At 52.2% G+C, this 24,340-nt stretch overlaps 1 protein-coding gene and 1 non-coding gene across 2 annotated transcripts; both read right to left on the bottom strand.

Moving 5' to 3' along the window:
• Window positions 1-965: 965 nt before the first annotated feature.
• LOC129461603 (small nucleolar RNA SNORA43) lies at window positions 966-1,102 on the bottom strand. The gene has a single exon (XR_008650612.1). It is a non-coding gene; the product is annotated as a small nucleolar RNA SNORA43 (small nucleolar RNA).
• Window positions 1,103-7,563: 6,461 nt separating this feature from the next.
• NPAS4 (neuronal PAS domain protein 4) lies at window positions 7,564-13,232 on the bottom strand. The gene is made up of 8 exons (XM_055294409.2): window positions 12,913-13,232; window positions 11,994-12,145; window positions 11,712-11,814; window positions 11,324-11,591; window positions 11,033-11,142; window positions 10,552-10,687; window positions 8,995-10,430; window positions 7,564-8,312 (listed from the first exon to the last, which is right to left on the bottom strand). The coding sequence occupies exons 1-8, from the start codon at window positions 13,085-13,087 to the stop codon at window positions 8,284-8,286; spliced, it is 2,409 nt and encodes an 802-aa protein (XP_055150384.1). The 5' UTR covers window positions 13,088-13,232; the 3' UTR covers window positions 7,564-8,283.
• Between the last annotated feature and the right edge of the window lie 11,108 nt (window positions 13,233-24,340).

Raw genomic sequence — 24,340 nt, 5'->3', positions numbered from 1 at the left:
CCCAGGCAGTGGTGCAGTAATAGCTCACTGCAACCTCAAACTCTTGGGCTCAAGGGATCCTCCAGCCTCAGCTTCCCAAGTAGCTGGGAATACAGGTACATGCCACTATGCCTGGTGAATTTTAAATTATGTTTATTTTTTATTTACTTTTATTTTATTTTTATTGCTGTTGTTGTTTTTGGAGATGGAGTTTCATTCTTGTCTCCAAGACAAGAAATGGCACAGTCTTGGCTCACTGCAACCTCTGCCTCCCGAGTTCAAGCGATTCTCCTGCCTCAGCCTCCCGAGTAGCTGGAATTACAGGCATGTGCCACCACACCCAGCTAATTTTTGATTTTCAGTAAAGGTGGGGTTTCACCATGTTGGCCAGGCTGGTCTCAAACTCCTGACCTCAAGTAACCTTCCCACCTTGGCCTCCCAAACTGCTGGGATTATAGGCGTGAGCCACCATGTCTGGCCTATTTTATTTTTTTAAAGAGACAGTATCTTGCTATGTTGCCTAGGCTGGTCTCAAGCTCCTGGCCTCAAATCCTCTCGCCTCAGCCTCTCAAAACACTGGGCTTACAGGCATGAGCCACTGTGCCCAGTGAAGCCTCTTTCTTTCCTTCTTTCTCTCTTTCTTCTTTTTCTTTCTTTCCTTTTTTGAGACAGGGTCTCACCCTGTTGCCAGGCTGGAGTGCAGTGGTGTAATCATAGCTCACTGTAGCCTCCAACTCCTGGCCTCAAGTGATTCTGTCACATCAACCTCCCAAGTGGTTAGGACCACAGGTGAACACCACCATGCCTGGCTATTTTTTTTTGTTATTTTTTCTGTAGAGATGAGATTTCGCCATGTTCCCCAGGCTGGTCTCAAACTTGTAGGCTCAAGCGATCCTCTCATCTCAGCCCTCCAAACTGCTAGGATAACAGTCATGAGCCACCATGCCTGGAATCTTGTTTAATTTAATTTTTTTCTTTTTTCTAAGAAATGTCAGGCTATAAACCACTCTTAGAGCTCACTGGTTTCTGAACACCAAGTGTAGAAATAGCCACTTCCTCTTTGCCCAATATCACGGGCACAGCAGACCGCCAGCATCTGCGGTGCTGGCATGTTCCAGATAGCATCTTCAGTGTAGTCACCCACACCTACTCAGCAAGCCAGAGACACCCAGCCTGCGGCCAGGGTGGGCATCCTTTCTTATCTTTTAAAACTTTCTTGGCCAGACGTGGTGTTGCACACCTGTAATCCCAGCACTTTAGGAGGCCGAGGTGGGTAGATCACCTGAGGTCAGGAGTTAGAGACCAGCCTGGCCAACATGGTGAAGCCCTGTCTCTACCGAAAAAAAAAAAAATTAGCTGGGCATGGTGGTGGACACCTATAATCCCAGCTACTCAGGAGGCTGAGGCAGGAAAATCACTTGGCCCCAGGAGGCGGAGGTTGTCGTGAGCCGAGATCATGCCACTGCATTCCAGCCTGGGCAACAAGAGTGAAACTCCATCTCAAAAAACAGAACAAAACAAAACTTTCTTATCCATTTTTCCATCTTTTTCTCTATTTTTTTTTTCTTTTGAGACACTCTGTCACCTAGGCTGGAGTGTAATGGCACTGTCTCGGCTCACTGCAACCTCCGCCTCCCAGGTTCAAGCAATTCTCCTGCCTCAGCCTCCCAAGTAGCTGGGACTACAGGTGTGCACCACCATGCCCAGCTAATTTTTGTATTTTTAGTAGAGACGGGCCAGGCTGATCTTGAACTCCTGACCTTGTGATCCGCCCAGCCTCCCAAAGTGCTGGGATTACAGGCATGAGCCACCGTGATCAGGCAGTTTTTTCTGAGTAAACAACAACTCTTCACTCACTCACTAAAGTCAGAAACACGAGACTTCTCTTTTCTTCACCCCCATTTGAAATCCATTAGCAAATCCTGTCAGTTCTGCCTCTGAAGCATTCCAAAGCCAGTCACTCATCTCCGCCTGGACTTGCGGGAAGCACTTGGGTGTGAGTTCTCGTCCTATTTGCCTGGATCACTGCAGAAGCCTAAACTGGTCTCTCTGCTTCTCCTCCTACCGCATCCAATCCATTCTCCACACAACTTTCAGTGGGATGGCTTAAAAATGTGAATTATATGTCGTTCTCTCGCTTAAATTTCCCCAGAGGATTCCTATTGCACATGAAATAAAATCTAAGTTTCTTATCCTGGTCCAAAGGCCCTGCGTAATCTTCCTTCTCTCCAGCTACTCTTCCCCTTGCCACACTGACTTCTTTCCTATTCCTTAAACAGGTCAAATCCTTTCCCATTTTGATATCCTTAGTATTGCTTTTCTTTGACCTGGAGCATTCTTCTTCCTCTTTCTTTCCTTCCTTCCTTCCTTCCTTCCTTCCTTCCTTCCTTCCTTCCTTCCTTCCTTCTTTCCTTCCTTCCTTCCTTTTCTCTTTCTTTCTTTTTCTTCTTTCTTTCTCTTTCCTTCCTTCCTTTCTCTCTTTCTCTTTCCTTCCTTCCTTTCTCTTTCTTTCTTTCTTTCTCTCTCTTTCTTTCTCTTCCTTTCTTCCTTCCTTCCTTCCTCTTTCTTCCTTCCTTCCTCTTTCTTTCTTTCCTTCTTTCTTTTTCTCATTTTTTCTTTCTTTCTTCTTTCTTTCTTTTCTTCTTTCTCTCTTTCTCTCTCTTTCTTTCTTTCTTTCCTCTTTCCTTTTCTTTCTTTCTCTCATTCCGTCACCCAGGCCAGAGTGCAGTGGCACAATCTCAGTTCACTGCAACCTCCTCCTCCTGTGTTCAAGTGATTCTCCTGCCTCAGCCTCCCGAGTAGCTGGGATTACAGGCACCTACCACCACATCCAGCTAATTTTTGTATTTTTAGTAGAGACAGGGGTTTCATCATGTTGGCCAGGCTGGTCTTGAACTCCTGACCTCAGGTGATCCACCCACCTTGGCCTCCCAAAATACTGGGAAAATAGGCATGAGCCACTGTGCCAGGCCTCTTTTTTTTTTTTTTTTGAGATGGAGTCTGGCTCTGTCGCCCTGGCTGGAGTGCAGTGATGCAATCTCAGCTCACTGCAAGCTCCGCCTCCTGGGTTCACACCATTCTCCTACCTCAGCCTCCCGAGTAGCTGGGACTACAGGCGCCCGCCACCACGCCCGGCTAATTTTTTTTTTTGTATTTTTAGTAGAGACGGAGTTTCACTGTGTTAGCTAGGATGGTCTTCATCTCCTGACCTCGTGATCCACCCGCCTCAGCCTCCCAAAGTGCTGGGATTACAGGCGTGAGCCACAGCGCCCGGCCTTTTTTTTTTTTTTTTTTTTTTTGAAACAAGGTCTCACTCTTGTCACCCAGGCTGGAGTGCAGTGGTGCAAGTGCAATCAAGGCTCACTGCAACCTCGCCCTTCTGGGGTCGGGTGATCTTCCCATCTTCCCACCTCAGCCTTTTGGGTAGCTGGGACTACAGGTGTACACCACCACGCCTGGCCAACTTTTTGCTTTGTTTGTTTGTTTGTTTGTTTTGTAGAGACGCGGTTTTGCCTTGTTGCGCAGGCTGGTTTCAAACTCCTGGACTCAAGCTATCCACCTGCTTCAGCCTCCCAAAGTGCTAGGATTATAGGCACTAGCCACCGTGCCCGGCCTCTTCTTCTTTCTTTTTATTTTTTATTTTTATTTTATTTTTTTGAGACGGAGTCTTGCTCTGTCGCCTAGGCTGGAGTGCAGTGGCGCCATCTTGGCTCACTGCAAGCTCCGCCTCCCGGGTTCACGCCATTCTCCTGCCTCAGCCTCCCGCGTAGCTGGGACTACAGGCGCCCACCATCACGCCCGGCTAATTTTTTTGTATTTTTAGTAGAGACGGGGTTTCACCGTGTTAGCCAGGATGGTCTCGATCTCCTGACCTCGTGATCCGCCCGCCTCGGCCTTCCAAAGTGCTGGGATTACAGGCGTGAGCCACCGCTCCCGGCCTTCTCTTTCTTATCTTTTAGGTCTTAGCTCAATGTCACCTTAGAAGAGCTTTCTGACGCCACACTCTAAATTAGCACCCCCTCCTCAGTTGCTCTCTGCCACAGTACGCAGGATCTTTCCTTCATAGCACACACTGCATGCTCCTTTTAGAGTTATTTTACTTTTTGTTATGTCTCCCCACAACTTCAGTGTAAGGTCTGTGAGTCCAGGGACCTTGTCTGTCTCGTTCAGTTTTCCCCAGCACCCAGCAAAGCCCTTGGCGCATGCAGGTGTCATAAGTGTTTATCACATGCAAAATGAAGTGCCAGAGCCAGTATTTGACCTCAGTCTTTGTGACCCCAAAACTTCAGTCCTTTCTCATACCTTTTTGCTCCCAGGGCAGCAATCTGGTGTTGGTGGCAAGGATGCTTGAGTGTCAGATTTGGCTTCTGCAGCCACTTTGGAAGTGCCATTGGGCAATTCCTTTCTTCTCTCTGGGCCTCAGTTTACCCATCTATTCTAAGATGCAATATTGATGATGCTCCGAGCCACAGGGACCATGCCAGGGAAGGGAACAGAAGCAGATGTTTCTATGTCCAGCAGGGGGCGCCATGGGCTCGCTCAACTTCTTTCTCCGCGTGGGCCGATGGCCTGGCTCTCCAGTTCTGAGTGTCAGGGTGCCTTCTTGTCCACACACACTCTACCATCTCCTGTCACTGCCACCAAATACCAGGGAGGGGTTTCTTTTTTTCTTCCATAATTTTTACCTTTTAAAGTTGTGGGGCAGCTGGGCGTGGTGCTCACGACTGTAATCCCAGCACTTTAGGAGGCTGAAGCGGGTGGATCACGAGGTCAAGAGATTGAGACAAGCCTGGCCAACATGGTGAAACCCCGTCTCTACTAAAAATAGAAAAATTAGCCAGGCGTGGTGTCATGCGCCTGGAATCCCAGCTACCCCAGAGGCTGAGGCAGGAGAATCGCTGGAACCCGGGAAGCAGAGGCTGTAGTGAGCCGAGATCGTGCCACTGCACTCCAGCCTGGGCGACAGAGGAAGACTCCATATCCAAAAAAAAAAAAAAAAAAAAAAAAGTTGTGGGGCTTTTTTGTTTTGTTTTGTTTTTGTGGCAGGGTCTTGCTCTGTTGCCCAGGCTGGAGTGCAATGGTATGACCATAGCTCATTGCAGTCTCTAACTCTTGGGCTTAAGCAATCCTTCCACTTCAACCTCTCTAGCAGATGGAACTACAGGTGCATGTCACCATGCCCAGCTAATTTTTGTTTGTAGAGATTGGGTCTTGCTTTGTTGCCCAGGCTGGTATTGAACTCATGGGCTCAGGCCATCCTCCCACCTCGTCCTCCCAAAGTTCTGAGATTATAGGCGTGAGCTGCCATAATTGCATGGCCAGACTGTCCTTTTTTTTTTTTTTTTAATGACCCCAGGGAGGTTTTTAGATGGGGCTCCAATGCGTGTCTTGAGATCATGGTCACTTAAGATTCCCTCTGGGGAACTTAGGAACACATTTTTATGGTAGAAACTGATGAGTCTAATGAAGCCCTTTGACTGATCTTCAGAAGTGTCCTCTCAGCCAGGTGGGGTGCTGTGCATCTGTAATCCCAGTACTTTGGGAGGATGAGGCAGGAGGATCTCTTGAGCCCAGGAGTTTGAGTCTAGCCTGGGCGATATAGTGAACCTTGTCGAGAGAGAGAGAGAGAGAAAGGAGAGAGAGAGAGAGAGAAAAGAGAGAGAGAAAGAAAGAAGAAAGAAAGAAAGAAAGAAAGAAAGAAAGAAAGAGAAAGAAAAAAGAAAGAAAGAAAGAGAAAGAAAGAAAGAAAGAAAGAAAGAAAGAAAGAAAGAAAGAAAGAAAGAGAAAGAGAAAGATTCCTTTCAAGAAGACATTTTGAGTGTGCCTGCTATGTGCCAGTCCTGTGCTCCATGCCAGGGTCCTCCTGGGGTGACAATCCAGTTATTTTGTCCAAATTGGAGAACAGATGCACAAGGAAGGCAGAGGGCAAAACTCCACCCTCCTTTTCCACCCAAGGACCCATCCAAGGTGGAAAAATAGTGACAGGTCCCCAGGAGGGTCTTTCTTCCCATGGGACTCTCTGAAGGGCATGGCCCCAGAGCTGGAGGATTTGGAATGAAAGGAGGCTTAGGGGCTTTCTCAGGGTTGTGCCCTCAGTTCCTGGAACCCAGCCTCTGTACTTCACTGGGGAAGCCTTTGAGGTCACCATTGCCTTCTAATTCAATTGGATAACTTAAGTCAATTCTGCGCTTCTCTGCTTATAAATGGACACTATCAAGTTCTAACAGCATCTTTGGGAGATAAGTACCATGTTTGTCAGCCCCACTTCACTTGTGGAGAAACTGAGCCTCAAGTCCCATTTGGCAAATAATTGGTGGAGGTGAGATTTGAATCCAGGGTTTGCTCTGTCGCCCAGGCTGGAGTACAGTGGTGCAGTCTTGGCTCACTGCAACCTCCGCCTCCCAGGCTCAAGAGATCCTCCAGCCTCAGGCTGTCATGTAGCTGGGACTACATGTGTGCCCACACCCAGCTAATTTTTGTATTTTTTGTAAAGATGGGATTTCACCATGTTTCCCAGGCTGATCTCAAACTCCTGGGCTCAAGCAATCCTCCTGCCTTGGCCTCCCAAAGTGCTGGGATTACAGGCATGACCCACTGTGCCCAGCCCATCTCCTCATTTTCATTTCCCCTCACCCTACCCTGTGGCTGTTTGGGCTTCAAGCTTGGAGGAAAACGGCATTTTTGGAAACTTTTTTCTCTTGACCTACTGAGTTTATTCTGCTCAGCTCTACTTTACAGATCTGGAGAGCAAAAAGAGGGGGTTTCTCACCCCACACTTGGGAAAGAGGACCCTGCTGCAGCCCACATTTGCCCTTCTTGAGTAATCTGGGATGAGATGGTTTGGGATGGGTGGTGATTCACTGGCTCTGCCAGCAGAGAAAACAGCCCAGGGCTGGGATGCAGATGGTCTGGGTATGTTGCCCACCCACTCATGCCTGTCATCAATTGTGGGAGCACATAACTTTTTACCTGTGGTCCTCAGTTTCTTCATCAATGAGATGGGCTAATATGCCTTCCGAGAGGCATTGTTGCAGCAAATAAGAGATGTAAAAGTGTGTGTCAGCTGAAAGCCCTGTGCAAGGATAACAGATGTGGTTATAATTTCCAGTGAGTTGATCCAGGGCCCCACAAGGAAATTGCTTCCCTGAAGGACCAGGTGAAGAAAGAACTTGTGAGCAGAAGCTTCAAACCCATGCCCAGAACCAACATCAAATTGAATCCTCTTGTCCACTCCTAGGCCCTCTGTCCCCTCCCACACCACGAGCACTGCAAGCCTGGTGCAGAGAGGATATGCCAGTATTCTCTAGTACTGGGCACCAAGCACCTTGAGAGCAAGACGTAATATCTGTTTCAGCCCTAAACTTTCCAGCTTCTAGCACAGTATGGGCCACACAATGTACATGTGGATGTTGAGTGAAAGAATGAATGAATGAGTGAATGAATGAATGAATTCACAAGTGGATGAAGAAATGCTGGGGCCATAAACAGGTCCAGCTTTTACCTCCTGGCCCCCAGGCTCCCATCCAAGCCTCCCAAACTTATCCTCCACCCTTCCTTTTACACAGCAGTGCACGACACCAGAGGTACCAAAAAGGCAAACTGGACTTTATTATAAAGTTGGCTACAAAGTCACCGCAGCACCACGAGGTGGCCATCTGGGCAGGCCCAGGCAGTCTGGCAGCCGGGTGAGTCCCGCACCAGGTACACGCACTCGTGCAAGCACACGTGTGACGGCAGGTCTGCCTTCCTCCATCGGAAAGGAACGTAGCGTCTCTTCGCACCCCCCACCCCAGGCGCGGGGCGCAAAAGTCACAGGAAGGGCCGCCAGGGCGGCAGAGTCCATCGGAATTGAAATCCCGTTACTGGTGTGTAGAGAATTCTACGTGGGTGTCAAGAGCCCCTCAGGGCACGGGCTGGCCCAGGTGGGCCCTGCCTTTCCCCCACCAAGGCCTAGGGGTGGCTTGGCCCCTAGGAGTGGAGAACTGGCCCAGGCCAATGGGGCAAGGCGGCGGGGAAGTGAGACTCCCCCATTCTCCGCTTGAAATCCCATTCAAGGAAACTCACTACGAGTGAATACAGATTGAAATGGAAACTGGGATCGCTCGAAGTCTCTTGATTTTAAAAAGAAGCTCCCCTCCCTTGCCCTCCCACCTCCCCCCCCCAAAAAATCCTGCAGGGCCTGGGGAATCATATATATTCCCCTCTGGCCCCCAGAATCCCCCCAACAGTCCCGGGGGGGTGGAGAGCGGCTCCACGTCTTGATGACAATATGCCATACTTGACGACGTTAAGTCACAGACTTATTCAAAACGTTGGTTCCCCTCCACTTCCATCTGCAGAGAGATAGAGAGAGACAGGACACAATCAGTTAGACCAATTAGCACAGAGGATCCCGGGGCTGAGAATATGTTGGTATTAGTATGGGCTTCAAAGATGTTGGCTCAATTATGAAATGATGGCCAGAGGCTCAGCAGATTAGGGGACAATTTGGATGAAAGGAGTGAAACTGTGGCTGTAGTTTAGGAAGGATGGGGCTGTAACCAGGGAGCTACCTCAATGGAGTCAGGGGCTGAGCCTCGTCTTTCTTTTACCAACTTTTATAAACTCTTGCTCTGTATCCCCTTCAGGGAGCTAGGATACTAGGATAGAGCTCTAGTCCCTCTTCCATCAGTTTGTTGTGCACCCTAAGGAAAGTTTGTTTAACTCTGGGACCTTGATTATTTTCATCTGTAAAATGCGGTGGTGAAGACTGATCTAGGCCCCTCATGGAGTTAAGCACAAGCCCTTACTTAAGAATTCTCTAGCACTCTATCCCACAGCCCCAACCCCTGCCAAGTCTACTTGTTCAAACTTTCATATTAAGTCTTTCATTTTTTCTTATCCCCACTGCTACTCTCTTCAGCAGGGGATGTCATCCCCTTAATAAAATCAGGGTACAGAGAGGGGGAATTGATTTACCCAGCATTTCATTGGCAGGACAGGGACTCGAGTTCTTGGACCTTTTGGCTGACTCACCTTCATGGAAGCTGTCTTGAACTTGGCTCTGGAGTTGATGCAACTCATCAGTAAACCCATCATAGGGGAATGCTGAGACACCTGTCTCAAAGGCGGTTTCATATGTGGCCAGGTCCTCCAGGAAGCTGTGGTCTTCTGGGGACAGGTTGTTGCAAGGCGATGGGGCCCCTCCTGGGCCCTCTGCCTCAGGATCCCCTGAGCCCCATTCCTCACTGGGGTCTGGGGTAGAGAGATCCATGAAGATGTCTTCCACGGGCGTCTCTTCCAGGAATATGTTATCAGGGTCAGCCAGGAAGTCCAGCTCCTGGCATTTCCAGGGTTTCAGGTCCAGGCTGAGCACAGGAGGGCCTGCCCCTGACAGGGACAGGTTGGAGTCCAGGGGCTCCAGTCCTCCAAGTGGCTCTAGTCCACCAGTGCCCGCCTCAGCTGAGAAGGGTCTGTCCATGCCCTGAGCCAATTGGCTAATCTGCTGGATGAGACGGTCTATCTCGTTCTGCTCTTTTTCAGAGTAGTGGAAGAAACTCTGCTTGACTGGAGAGGCCTCAGGTGTGAGCAGGCCTTCGGGCACCAGGGGGACATCCACAGAGAGGGGGCCCCGGAGCTGGGCTAGGGCCAAGAGTGTGCAGTCCCCATTACCAGGGCTGCTAGGACTTGGGGGCAACTTCTCATAGAGAAAACTGCATCCCTCCTGGGCAAAGTAAGTCTTGGTAGGATTGGGGCTCAGTTGCTCTGGGAAGGTTTGGCTGGGGCTGTCCAGGTGTGCTTGGAATGCTGTGCTGGGAGGAGTCAGCTGTTCATGGGCAGGGCTGCCCAGAGGCTCTGGGAAGGTGGCTGTGCTGGGAAGCAGCTGGTCTGGGAAGGTGGAGGTGCAGGGAGTCAACTGGTCTTCGTAGCTTCTGACCGAGGTTTCAGTCAACTGGCCTTGCAGTGGGCTAGTTAGTGGATCTGGGAAGGTTGCACTGCTGGGCGTCAACTGATCAGAGAAGGTCGCAGTGTTTGGAGTCAGCTGTTCTTGAAGAGTGCTGGATGGGGTGGGCAAGTGGGTCTGGAAGGGCTCATGGAGGCTGAAGAGGAAGGCACAGCCTCCTGGCTGATGGGGCGTGTAGGGTGGAGTGCACACAAGATCCTTGCTTAGTTCTGCTTGGAGAGAAGGCTCAGGCCCAGAAGGGAATGTCAGGTAACTGAAGTCCAGTTCTTTGGAGGGTCGGGGAAGCTCTTCTGATGCAGAGACAACACTCAGTTCAGGAGCACTGGGGAAGCTGGTGCTTCTGGGAGCCCCCAGTGCTGCGGTGAAGAGTGGGTTAGTGCTGGAGCACTGTTCCTGGGAAAGAATGTTTTCAGGGAATGAGGGCAGCATGGTCGGAGTGCCTAGGACATAAGCTGCCTGGGTGTCTTCAGAGTTCAACTGCTGGCGGAGGCTCCAGGCTTCCATATCACTGGAGAGGAGAGAAGAGGCAGCTGGTAAGGGTCCGATGTCCATATCCAGAGCAGTTCTCTGATTTGTGTCTCCTCCATGCCGACCTCAGCTGCCCCCTAGGCCCCTGGCTTGTGCCTTACCTGATTGGGTAGTTATTGGCAGTAATGGGGCCCTCTGGACCTTCTGAGTATAACAGGCAGTAAATCCATGCCCAGCCTCCAGTCTTGGCCTGTAGCCTCACCACCATCTCTGCCTGAATATCTCCACTCTCAGCCACTGGGGAGAAAGAAGATGCAGAGTTAAGATGCCCACCAGGCAACTCTACCTACTCCCCACCCTTGGTCACCTCTCTGCTGAATTGAGATAGCCATGACATCCTCTCTTCTGACTACCCTCACCTGCACCACTCAGCTCTCTACCTTGACCTCACCACTCAGAGTCCCCCAGTTCTGATTTGATTATTGCCTTGAATCTTCACCTTCATGTTCACCCTATAGCATCCGAAACTGTTGGCCTCTGTTATCTCCCCAGCATCACTCTTGACTACAGCTCATTCTTTGTCTGGTCTCCCATGCCCTTTCCCAGCTTGCTCTCTTGTCCCCAGCCTCTCTGGACACTCACACAGGCGGTAGTGTTGAGCAGAAGCGTGGGCCAGGTCCTCGGGGTGCAGCAGTCCATACCATGATTTACAAAGCAGTTCACTGCGCTCAAAGCCCAGGTAGATTAGGACACTGGGAAGGTGGAAAGGGTGAGGTCAGCTTTCTGTTTTCCTTGCTTGATACCCATGCATCTCACTCCCTCCCAGATCCTCTGCCCCCCTAAACCCCATCCTCCCTGCCCCTGACTCCAGAATCTAGGGTCCCTTCATCTCTGGCCTGCCTTCCTCTTGGAATCTGAACACTCCAGGCTTACCTCTCAGAGATGTCCAGTAGGGCTAGGTCTTTAGCATGGCGGCTCTGGAACATGGCCAGGAAGAGTGAAGCAGGGCCAGGGCCAGGGCCAGGGCCAGGGCGGGGTCTCGGCTCCAGTGGGGCACAGAAAGCTGTGAACACAGGGTTTCCTGCCCAGTAGGCTCCAGGTGGGTGAGCATGGAATCGGCCTCGAATAAGCACGAGCTTGTTGCCTGCACTCTGGCGCCTGAGGGACTTGGAGGTGTTGAAGCGGCAGCGGAAGAGGCGATCTAGATAGGTGAAGAGAAAAACAGATAAGAGGGTGAGTGGCTGAGAGAGAGACAGTGGATGGTGGGGAGAAGGGCAGCAGGTGGGAAATTGGACTGAGGAAGGGAGAAGGGAGTCCTTACCAGTGTCCAGGGCAGAGGGCAGGGTGAGTTGCTGGCGCACGGTGAGGTGGTCAGCTGGGTCAATGATGTCGTAGATGCTGTCACCCTGGGCAACCAGGTCCACCTGGAGGGAGGAAAAGAAGAGATGACCATTAGGGAGAACAGCAGGAGCCAATCTTTGATCTATAGTATCTTGTAGGATATAACCTCTCCCTCCATAGTAATTCCCAGTTCCTCAGGAGTGGAAGGCTCACGGCACCCACTCCATGCCCAGCCTCAGCTGAAAGGACCCTCAGCACTCACCATGGAGTGGCCCAGATGCTCGCTCACACTCTCAGACAGGTAGAGCAATTTCCCCTCGGCTGTGAACACAAGCAGAAAGCCGGGTAGTGCCGCTACGATGTCCTCAAGCTCTTGAGCTGAGAGAAGCCCTGTGGGGCCCGCCAGAGGAGTGCCTGTAGGGTGAGAAGACGTGGTGCGTCAGGAGTAAGACTGGGAGGCAAAGCAGAAGTGAGGAAGGCATGGTCTGAGTTTCAGAGAATCCAGAGGAATTTCTCATGGACCTGCCTCTGCAAACACCTGTTGACCCGCTGCCCGCAGCTCTTGGCCAGGGAACCTGTTGCTGTATCTCCATAGCCCACAAGCCCTCGACTTCTGAAGCGGGGGTCGGCGCCTCCCCGGCTCTTAATTTCAGAACCGCGGACAGAGCTCCAAACCGGCTCTGAATTTCAGAACCGCCGACAGAGCTCCGAAGCCGACTGTGGGTTCAGAACCATGGACAGAGCCATACACGGTTGATGCGGCTGTCAGCACCATGGGCAGCGCCCCGAAGGCGGCGGGAGATACCTTTCAGCACCGCGGACAGTAGCTACGTTCCCCTAGGCTCAGGCAGCTCCATCCCTGCAACTTCCCGGGCTTCCCTCCCCGGCTCCCGGAGCGCCTCTGCACTGGCAAGCACCGAGGCCGCTCTGTCCTGGCTCTTCTCCTCTCATAATCTGGTGTTAGGGACACCTTTCAGGCTCTCTAACTCTCATTCAGAACTAAGGTGAGGTCTGGAGGGAGCTCAGGAGGAAAAGTAGAAAGTCCCGAATCTCCCGAGTCCCGAATCTCCCCAGCTCGTCAGCACGCTGCCCTAGACATGCGGCAGCCCCAGCGGGTTCCCTCAGCTCCAGGGTCTCCGGCGCCTGGCAGCTGGGATCTGCAGTAGCCCCAGCATGCTCACCTCCAGCGAAGAAGACGCCCTTGCGAGTGTAGATGCAGGCGAGGCTCATGATGTGCAGGTAGGACAGCCGGACCTTGTCCGCTTCGGCCAGCGGCAGCAGCTCCTTGAGGTTCCGGATCTCAGCGTTGATCTGATCCCGGCGCGCCTTGGAGGCGCCCTTGGTGGAGCGGTACATGACCGGAGGCTGCGGAGCTCCAGCTCGGGCGCCCGAGCACCTGAGCTCCCGTCCCGACGCACCGGCGGCTTCCTCCTCCGTGCTTCCCCGTCTTTCGCTCAGGCTCGCTCTCTGCTCTCCTGGGCTCCGCTCGGCTGCGCTGCCCCCCTCGCCTGCCTCACGCCGCCTTATATAGCTCCTGCCAGGCGTGGGGGGCTCGTTTTAGAGCCGGGGGGGCGGGAGAGCGGGAGGCTGGGCTAAGCAAGCTGCAGCGGGAGCCGCTGACTGGGGAGGGGGGCTCCTCCTCCCGCCCGGCTTCCGACGTCATCTCATGACGTAGAATGAGAGAGGGAGGGAGGCAGGCGAGGGGGGAGCGGGAGGCTGCGGAGGGGGCCGAGCCTGGCGGGAGCTGAGCGGAGAGGAAGGCGCTGCGTTAGGAAAGCTTGAATGGAGTGTGGGGACCCTGGCGCCTGAATGCGTTCAGTTGAGGGAAGCGACAGGGCCAGGGTTAGGGCGGCCTGAAGCCCGCGGCAGGAGTCTGCAGAGGGCAGAGAGGCGCCGGCACTGATACCAATTTTTCTGAGGAGTTGAGGGAATGGGAAAGAACAGGGTTGTCTACAAATCCCCCTCGTTACTTGACAGACAAGGTCTCGTTCACATGCAGGGAAGGAGGACTTTTCGTGGCCTCCGTGGGACAGGTCACTGCTGGGGTTCTTCTCTGGGGACTACTTAACCTGGGATTCCCTTGGCCATTTTCAGAGAACAAATCCCCGCCCCCGCTTCCCATATCGGGCCTTGGCGGCTTATCAGGGGGTGTTCATGGGGGTCTAAGTCCCTAGGATGGGTGGAAAGGGGGTCCGGTGGGAAAGGGACCAGCTGAATTTGGTGTTGATCCTGTTTTCCCACAGCCAAGAATAGAAACCAACACCAGCTCTGTAGTCTGCAGTGATTCGTGGTTTCCCTCTCAACTAATTAACCTTACTGAAGGGGGAAACTGAGGCAGGAACGTGGGGCACGGCAAGGATCTGGGTCTGCACTTAGGCATCCCTTCCCCCCGTTGCCGGCCCCCAAGCGAGCGCTTCCCCCCGCCCTGCTGCCAGCCTCTGTCTCCCCGCGGGCCGGGGGCGGGGGCGGGGCCGGGGGAATCCCAGCTCCATATTAGGACAGGAATCCTCCGGCGGCTGCCGCGGCTGCGGCGGCGGCGGGCGGGGCCTGGCTGCCTCCGCACCGCTCCGGAGGGCTCCCCGCCCTGCCTAGGCGGGCAAGATGGGGGAGCAGCCGAGAAGCGAAGGGGCAGCGCCGGACCCTCCATGACCCCTGCACCCACCAGGGACCCTGGACTTTTGCCAGGTTCCCTCCACCCCTCTCCACATTTGCGGCGCTAAGGCTGCTGGCTCTGCCTCTCCACCTTCAACTCTCTACTCTCCACCTTCGTTTCTTTTTCTATCCTTTCATATCCTTTTCTATCCTTTTCATATCCTGTCACCTTTGCCCTATCCCCACCCCTCCACACCCGCTTTTTTTCTCTTTTCACCACAGATGATTGCTCTCTACAGGGGCGAGGAGGTGCCGTTCTCATCCCGGGATTCAATAATGCAAGAAACAAGTGGGCTAGGGAATGTTCTTATCTGAAATGTCGTTTGATGGAGTAGCTGTGTGCGCATGGAATCACTTAAATGGCTGGAAATGAGACCACTTAAAAATTGGAGGGTGGAAGTCCCAGTCACACAGGAAGCATGGAGATGAACTTTGACATCAAAAAGGACAGTTTGGGGCCAGGGAACTCCCCGCTCCTCATGGAAAGGGGTGGTAGTAACAGAGGTAGAGTGGGAGGAGAGGCAGCTGAGAAGAAGTATGTCTTAGAAGAGGGGTACAAGGTGTGGAGACCCTATTCTGGTGTCTTATGCATTTTGGCAGAGGTTGGGGCCATCCTGTGGTCAGTGTCACAGCTGAGGTGGAGGGAACGATGTCCACGTGTTTGTCTGCCACTGTCTTTAACCCTATTGACCTGGATGACAGAGAGATGATTCCTCCTGGACATGGGTCTGTGTTGCTTCTTTCATCTCAGTCTGACCTCTAATGTACCTACCCACCCCTCTCTGAAGCTTCCATTTGAACAATCCCTTGATCTTTGGATTCCCTTCCATATGAAATTCCAGGGAGGTTGTTCCTGTGTTCTTCACTCACTGATGCTAAAGCTGCCTATGAGGCATTCTGAGTGTCCCCCTCCACAATAAGAGGAGTCTACTGGCTGGGTGTCTTGGCCTCCAGCAAACTGAGCGAATCTGCAGTGTAGGAATGCTGCTCCGACCGCTGTCCGCGGTGCTGAAAGAGTCACCATGGAAGTCAGGCTACGGTTTGCCGGGAACATTGATGTAGGGCTTGGGTACCCAAAGGCCTCAGAGAGAGCCTACCCTTTGACTGTCCCCTTATTCTCTGTGAATGAATATGGAGGGTTTGCAGAGGGCCAAGATTTCTGGGCTCTAGGGGTGAAGTAAGCAAGGGAGGAGAACTGGGCTGAAAGGAAGAGCCCCTGGCTTTTTCCAGGAGAATGGAATGGGAAGAAGCACTTTGGAAGGGAAGAAAGGTCTAGAAAGGGACAAGGGAGGGAGTAGAGAAGGGCTCATCCTAGTTCGCCCACTCTGATTCAAGTTGAGAAGCTCTGTATGCCCCAATGTCTCCTCTCCCTAGGCCAGCTCCCACTCCCCTTGCCTCCCACCTCCGTGAAGCTATTTTTAACTGTGCAGAACCAAAAATAGCTTGGCAGCAGCTTCAGGCCGTGGGAGAGGAGCTATTTATATCACCAGTGACGGTTCCGAAATAGCAAGCAAGGAGGAGGGGGGCGGCTGGCACACTAGAGAGCTCCTGGCCGCTGCTAAAAATACTGGCAGTGTGAGTCATCCTGGCCTGGCTGAGTCACCCCACTCTCTCCCCCAAGTGGCAGGCAGGAGCAGAACAAGCTAAGAATTAGAAGTCAGAGATGGGGAGGCATCAGAGCCTGCTGGCTGTGGGAAAGTGGGCAAGGGAGTGAATTGGGAGAGGGGCTTTGGGGTAAGTGTGTAGAAGGAATGGGAGAGCAGAGCTTCTCACCCAAACCTACTGGGCAAGCGTGCAGCACCCCCAGCTATGCACTACTGCTCAAGGATGCTTGGGCAATTGAAGGAAAAGAGCCAGACTGTGTGTGTGTGCGTGTTCATTTGACTGAGACTGTGTTTGTGTGTCCTGTGTGTCTGCCTCTAAACCTGTCTGGACGTGGTTGTATGTCTATATCTCTATCTGTTTGCATGTGTCTTTGTAGCTGTGAGTCTGTACCCCTGTATATCTATGTGTTTACCTATGCCTACATTTATGCTTGTCTTTTTTTTTGTCTCCAACTTCCTATGTTGTGTGCAGTTCTATGTTTGTGCCTGTGTGTATTTATGTCTACAATTTTCCATATACCTCTCTGTCAGTGTCTGTGTTTGTGTCCATATCTGAGTCTGCTCTGGGTCTTTCAGCATCTGATGGTGTGGTGGGATGTACATGAGTCCCCAGACTCAATATAGCTTCTGTTGCCCTCTCTGAGGTCACCCTTTGGGCTCCTGCACCATCTATATCTTGCTCACCTCTTTCCACCTAGCATCTTCCCCTCTTTCCAAGGGCCCCCTAACCATTTGCAAAGCTCTCTTGTTGCATGCAATCTCTAGTAAAAACATGGAGGAAAGGAGCCCCACATGACCTCTCCCTTTTCTCTTGAATCATCCTGAATTCTCCCTGGCCTGCAGGAGTAAGTGGTTTTCCATCACTCCATATTTGGAGAGCTGAGAGAAGAGAAGGGCTTTCTTTAGTTCTAAAAAAAAAATTCCTGGTGTGGGCACAGGCATGCGTAGCGCGCATGCACACACACACAGGCGCACATACACATGCACGCACACACATACAACTGAGAGAATGAGAGAGAGAAAAAATATCAAGGTCCCTTCTTTACTGAGACGAGCTCGCATCTGTTGCCATAGCAACCCACCCACTCCTTCCCCGAAAAATCACCAAGAAGAGGTGATGGCATCGAGGAGGGATTGGCTGATTCCTTTCTTTATTATTTTTTCCGAAAAAGGGTTTCTGTAGCAAAAACAGGCCGTGAGATCCCTTGCCTCTGTCTTGCATAGCTTTATTGGGAACCTGGGGGAGGGGCATCACCCCCCAGCCTTTATCAGAGAAGAGGAGGTGTATCTTTTCCAGAGATTTGGAGGAGGATTACCTCCTGGGAAGGAGTTGAAGGGTGGGTGAGGAATCTGCTTCTTCAGAACAGCATGGAGACTCCTGGCTGCTAGTCTGGAGATTTGGAGCAAGGATCTTGACAGAGGGCTGTCAAAGTGTGATCTCGTCTTGCTCTGGACAAATGTGTCTATGTGAAAGAGAAAGGGGGAGAAAAGGAAGGGAAGTGGGGAGAGGCAGAAAGAATATGAATGAATGAATCACTGAATGGGGCTTCAGAGAAAATGACAATATGCCAAAGGATGCAAGCTTGCAGTAGCGGTCAGACCAGACAGGTGGGCAAGATGGTCCAAGAAAGATGCATTGATGCAATTGGTGGTGCTGCAAGTTACCAATGAGACCACAGCTGCAACTACTTAACTTATGGCCATAGGTTAATGTTCCAGAGGAGCACTGAAGCCCATTTTTCATAGTTCTATTCCCAGCCTGAGTCTCAAAGGCCTCCTCCAAAGCCTGGCCACCAGCCACTGCAGCCACATCACTCTCTCAAGTGAACTGTAGTTTCTTGCCAAATGACTGGATGGTGGAAAGAAAGGGATTCCTTGTTTCCTCCCGTGCTTGGCTTGCTACAGAAATAGGGTCACTTGGGGCTCGAGCTTGGAAAGACAGATGAAGAATCTGACCCTGGAGAGAGACACCTTCCTTTCTGGCAGGCTGCTGCTACCCTCAGCAGGCAAGGGCATGGCCAGGTGAGGTTGGCATGGGCAGTGGGTGCAAATCCACTTAATGTTATGAAGCAGAGGGACAAAAAGACTTCAGATTTTCTCTGGCCTGTTAGACACATTCTCACGACAAATCTGACTGGTATCATTATTGTTATTTATATAGTCTTGCTCTGTCATCTAGACTAGAGTGCAGTGGTCTGATCATAGCTCACTACCACTTCAATCTCCTGGGCTGAAATGATCTTCTGTGTCAGCCTCTCCAGTAGCTGGGACTACAGGCATAAACTACTATACCCAGATAATTTAAAAAATTTTTTTTCTGCCCAGGCTGGTCTTGAACTCCTGACCTCAAGCAATCCTCCCACCTTGGCCTGCCAAAGTGCTGGAATTACACGTGTGAGCCACGACACCCAGCCTTGACTGATATTATGATTCTTATTTGATAGATGGTGAAACAAAGGCTCAGAGATGGATAATGACTTAATCAAAGTCACACAGCAAGTCTCTGGCAATGCTGAGCCTCACCCCTAGTTCCTGCTCCCAACCCAAGCTTTCTCTTTTGCACCACATGATAGGGCTAGGGTTTACAAACTATGGACTGCAAATCTAGCCACATCTAGCCTGCTGCCTCCTTTCGTAAATAAAGTTTTATTGGAATACAGTCACATTCATTCATTTACTCATCATCTATGGCTGTTTTCACATTACAATAGAAGAGCTGAGTAGTTGCAACAGAGACCATATGGTTCAAAAAGCCTAAAGAACTTTTTGACCCTTTTTTACTAATTGACCCTTTAGAGAAAAAGCGTGCCATCCTTAGACCAGAGGATGAGTTCACACCAGGAATATCTCCACTTGTTTCTCTTTCTCACCCAGAAAGCTCTCTTAGCCCAGGGTATGCCAAGCTATCATTTCAGCCCCCTTTACTGTTCCAAAGGCCATGGAGAAGTAGTGCTCCTGGACAACTTAAAGGAGGAGAGGTCGGAAGCCCAATGGGTCAGGCTCCTTATTGGTTTCCAGCCCCTTTTGTGGCTGTGGAGATGTATCCTCCCCAGGCAGGATGAAGCTCCACTTCCTGCAACAGGAGTTGGAACAGACAATGAGGAGGCAGGGAACCCCATTCCATCCCTATTCCAACCCTAGTCTTCAGGACTGCGTTTTGGGCAGGGGGGTCTCAAGGCTGGTGATTAACGTATTGTCAGGAAGACAAAATTTCTGTATGGGAGGAAAAGGAAGGTATTGTGGGATCTTGGGCCTCCTGAAGCCTCCAGTCTGACCCAGGTGGAAGAATCTCTCTATGCCTTCTCAGAGAGGTTGATTAATTGCCTAGGATCACACAGCTAAAATGAGATAAATCCACAATTGAACCCAGGTTTTCCTGACTTCTTTTTTTTTCTAGGTTGTTCTTTTGAATTGGTGGATTTGAAACCAGGGAAAGGTTTTCTAACAGATTCCTAAGCACCTCCCCATCCTGCATCCATGGCTCCTTGGTCAGTGCAGTGAGAATAGGAAACCCACGCAGAGCTGGCTTGTGCAGTGACCATGTTGTCTTCCGCTGCATCTTAGCAGGCTGTTTTCCTTTTCCTGAGGCCTTTTCATTATGCTATCACTCCCTCAATTCTACTTGCACATGAAAGCATTCAGAACATTTTATCTATTTATGGTTATGAAATCAACAAAGCTCATGTAAAGAGGGTGCAGGCTGGCACCCACGCATTGAGACGGCCAGAGCTGGGTGAATGAGCTGAGAGCCAGGAAGGTGAGGGACATGGAACCACGGAGGGAGTGGGAGGGGGAGAGTGGAGCCCAGGTGGGAAAAGATGAAACTTTTGTGGGCAATGTCCTGAAGGCAGGGCTGAGAGAAGAGGACGCAAGGAATGCAGTGAGGAGCAAGTCAGAGCAGCCACATTCCCAGAGGGGAAAGAAACCTAATCAACTAAAGCCACTTTTCAAATGCAGAGCAGCAACCAACACTCCTGACGTGCCCTGGGGAGGCTGGAGGAGGCGGACTTTCCTCACATCCATTTTCAGAGTCCTCTCCACCACCATTCCCAGCTGGCGAATTCTGGCCCTTCTGGTCCTCCAGTGAAGTCCAGGGACCCCCCAGTGCCCCTCAGCCCCTGTGCTTCCTCCTCACCGCACTCTGCACCCTGCATTGTCCCTGTGTGTTTACTTGGCTGTCTCCCCTACCAGCATCTACATCTGGTCTTCATGTTCCCAGCATCCAACACAAGGCCTGGCACAGGGCAGGGGCTCAGGCATGTAAGTCATTCATGCAACAAACAGCTGAGGGCAGCGTTTGTGCCAGCCTCTGCAGTGATGTGATGGTGCCCACAGACAGCTGGTCTTGGCCTCATGGAACCTGCAGGCTGGTGAGAGAGCAAGGGGTCCATCCAGCCACTTCAGTGGGATACTGCTGTCAAGGAGACATGCTGGTAGTTTGGGGAGAGCAAAAGGAGGGCTGACCCTGCCTGAGGAGTTGGCACCGGCCTCCCCAAGCAGGTGCCTTTGAGTTGAGCTGCTGGTGGGAAGTCAATGCTGACTGGGCCAGGCTGTGTTGGGTGGGTGGCTGGGTGGACGGAGGAGTGTGTCCTCATAAATGAGATTCAACACAGTGCCAGGTAGCTACAAAAGAAGCCACTGTAGCTGAGGTTGTGTTAACAGGGACATGCAACAAAAGTGGAGAGAAGGCAGCCTCTGTCAGGGCCAGGAGGTTTGGCTCTAGGACTTATGCTATGGGTCCAAGCCTAACCTTGAGCAGAGCAGCCAGTGAGGAGGGGCCAACTGCACCCAGGACTGTGAGGCAGGGCCCAGGGCATCCCCCAGGCCTGGCTCTGGTAAGCCCTCCAGCCTGTCTGGCCTCATGCACCCCCTTGCCTCTCTTCCAGCTGCATGAGCCTTCTTCCAGTCCCTGGCCTGCCACCCTCCTGGCTGCCACAGTGCCTTTGCACATGCTGTTCCCTCTCCTGGGGTGCTGCTGCCTCTCTCCTCTGCCGAGTTCTTCCTATTTTCCCCTGTTAGGTCAGCCTAAATATCGTCTCCTCTGGAAAGCCTCCCCTGACCTTCCCGCTGAGGCCAAATCCTCAGTTACAGGTTTGCAGGCACCCCAGGCCTCTGTTGGCACTTGGTGAAATAGTGATTTAATACTTCATTTTGGTGAGGAATTTATTGTCTCTTCGCCACTAGACTGTGGTCACCATGGCAGGGACTGTAACTGCTTTGCCCACTGTCAACTCCAGCGTAGAGTAAAGTGCTTCATAAACATTTGTAAGAAATTTTTAAAAGATGGAAGGAATGGAGAGATGTTCCTCAGAGAAGAGGAGGCTTGAGGAGGTGGTGTGGCATTTGCAGATTTTTGAAGGACCATCAAGAGGCAGTGGGAGAGACATGGTCCACGTGGAAAAGCCAGTGGGCGGGGATGTACCTGAAGCAGGAGAGGGTGGTGGGGAAGGAGAATCTGGGCTGAGTCCTGCGTCCTCCACAGACTGCCTTTGTGACATCAGTCAGTTAAGTGACTTAACCTTTTGTGCCTCAGTTTACCGATTTGCTAAATACAGAAGTGGGGAGAATGATGGCACCTCTATCAAGGGACTGATGTTAGCATTAAAGGAGTTAATTAGTTAAAACACTCGGAAAATGCCTGATGCATAAAATGAGCACAAGAAACGCTCAATGGCAGAACATTGGTCATTATCTTAACTTTATGAAAACTATAATTTTGAACAAGGCTATGCAGAGACAGCAGGGGCTAGTTCAGGAGGCAGCACATGTCTTGGCACTGCAAGTGTAGAAATAGCCTAGGTACCCACTGGCAGCTTTGATCCAGGCCAGGTCTGAGAGCACCAGATGGAGTAAGCCAGGCTGGGGCTGCAGCCTGGAGAAGTGGAGGGATGTGCACAAAGTGCCCCTCAGGGCTCTGGCTCGGGCCCCAGCAGGCTCCTTCCCTGGGCAGCAGCTGCCCCCTCCACTGCTCACCAAAGCCAGAGATGGAGGGCCTGGGCCGGGCCCAACACACCCTTCTGGTGCTCAGCAGCCCATCTCTCCTTGCCATTCTTCCGGAAGCCGACCTGACCATGTTCTTCCCAGCTTAAGACCCTTATGGCTCCCATTATCTCCCATTACTAAAAACTCCTCCAGGCTGGCACTTCCTTTCTTCCCCTTCCACCCACAGGTGCCTCAGCCTCCAGAGGCTCCAGCTTCAAGTCTCTCCTTGTTACTATCGGGCACAGCTCGTAACATGGGAGTTTACAGATGAGGCACCTACCCACACCTTGTGTACCTGATGAGTGTATTAATTCATGAAAACCTCACAGCAGCCCTATGACATGCCAGCTATCATTACTCCCACAGGCCCTGGGCCAACAGAGGGAATCTACAGGGAACAGTCCAGGGAGTCCCAGGAAAGACTGATGGGGTTTAAGCCTGCAGTGGTCAGAGAGGGTCAGGGACTGGCCCTAGGGGCAACAAAGAAGAGACCCCCACAAGCAGGGAGAATGGTGCTCCCCATGCTGGGGAATGCAGGAACCACAGGGAGTTGGGTGAACCGTGGTGAGCAGGGGAGAGTGACCCTTACGGCTGCTGATGGAGCAGCTTCTGAAGCCAAGAAGGGCTGAGCACTGGTGGGAGGGGAGGAGCACCAGGAAGCTTTGGTGTAAAGGACCATCAGGTTGAAGGGAAAGCCCCTGAATTGCCATCCCTGACAGGCTGTGAGTTGGGAGAGCCTTCTGCCAAGGAGTCTAAGGTCCAGGAAGAAGACGAGGTGAGCTCAGTCTAGATGTCAGTGGATTATATTTGGTGCAGGGGAATAGTTCTGAATAGGAGCAGCGGAAGATGCAGATTCTGTTCCCAGCTCTGCCACTAGCCTGCTGGGGGTGTTCTGCAAACCTCTCTCCCTCCCTGGGCCTCAGTTTTTGTATTTGCAAAATGGCAGTGGGTCAGACCCCTTAGCCTCAAAGGGCCCTCCCAACCTCTAGCACTTGAGCATCTCTGAGCCTGCTGGGCCACCTGTCCCAGTGCCTCTTGGGATTTGGAAGTTGAATGCTGCAACCCCAAGCCCCAGTTTCAGGTAGGGATGAGCGCATTGCCTAATGCTAGGGTCCGAGTGGGCCTAAAGGCTCCCAGGGGACCACGTTCTCAGCCCTGGATGAGCAGGGACCCTGGAGACCTGGCCTGTGTGGACACAGGGGAGTAAGTACTGGGACTCAGCCTGTAGTTTTGCTTCTTCCACCCAACCCACTGGGGGTCGTTCTCACAGCTTGGTGCTGGGTACACCAGGGGACTCACCATTGGAGGGATCCGATGGGTTCCAAGGTGCACAAAACAGACCCCCAGATCATCCTCAGGTGGTCTACACAGCCTGTGGCTAAAGCAACTGCTGTCTTCAGCACTTCTTAGCTTCAGTCTGGTGAGAGGAAGAAAGTCCCCTTGGCAGTGTCTTACAGGCAGCCACAGAGGGTCCCCACAGCCCGGCCAAAATGCTCAATTTCAGAAAATCCCACACTCATAATTGGAGTGATGGCCCTTGAAAGATGGTCTTGGATGACTGAGACCTAATGCAGAGAGTGGAGTGACCCAAGTGACACACGGCCAGCACTTGGTGGAGGTGGACCCGGACCAGGTCCTTTGTTCATGGTGCAGTGGCCACGTGGGCCTCCCACAGGCTGGCCTCTAGGGCCCAGGTGCTGAGGAGCCTGCGCCAGGAGGCAGAGCTGTAGGTCCTAGTCTTAGTGGCACCCTGACTTGCTGTGTGACCTTGGCGAATTGTGTCTCTCTGAGGGCTGCCTGAGTCTCCCCCTCTGCACTGAGGGCTTGGCGCTGGGAGTGGACACTCAGTTGAAGCACCATTCAAGGTCCCAGGGCTAGCTGTACCAGAGCAGGAGCTTCTCTCCTCGCCACCCTCAGAGCCCTCAGGTGCTGCCTGTGTGTTCGGCTCCACCTCTGGGTCCCCCATCCCGGTCCAGAGACCGGCCCAGAGATGTCTGGAATCCACGCAGCTCCTTGAGAATGGTCAGGCACTTCTCAGCTGCCCTCCCAGGTCCCGGTCAAACACCTCCAGGAAGTGCTGCAGGGAGAGGGCAGAGGTCAACAGGATCGGGCAGGGGGTCCAAAGGGCTGGGTCCACTTGACTCTGGGGAGCCCTGCCGGACCCCTTGCAGGCCACACCTACATCCAGAAGCCAATTGGTCCTTGTAGGCAGTCTGGGGAAAGGTTTGGTTCCAGAAAGTTCCAGAGCTGGTGGCTGCAGGAATCCTTCAATGGAGGCGATGTTTGCAAGCAGCAGCAACCTAGTTGGTCGGTCGTGGAGTCCGTGGCATCCAGAAGCTTTTCCAAAAAGTCCGCCCAGGTCCAGACTGTG

This window comes from Symphalangus syndactylus, chromosome 1 (assembly GCF_028878055.3).
Source record: "Symphalangus syndactylus isolate Jambi chromosome 1, NHGRI_mSymSyn1-v2.1_pri, whole genome shotgun sequence".
Classification (NCBI taxonomy): Eukaryota; Metazoa; Chordata; class Mammalia; order Primates; family Hylobatidae; genus Symphalangus; species Symphalangus syndactylus.
The sequence above is the reverse complement of the archived record's forward strand: the minus strand, read 5'-3'. Positions and strand labels throughout refer to the sequence as shown.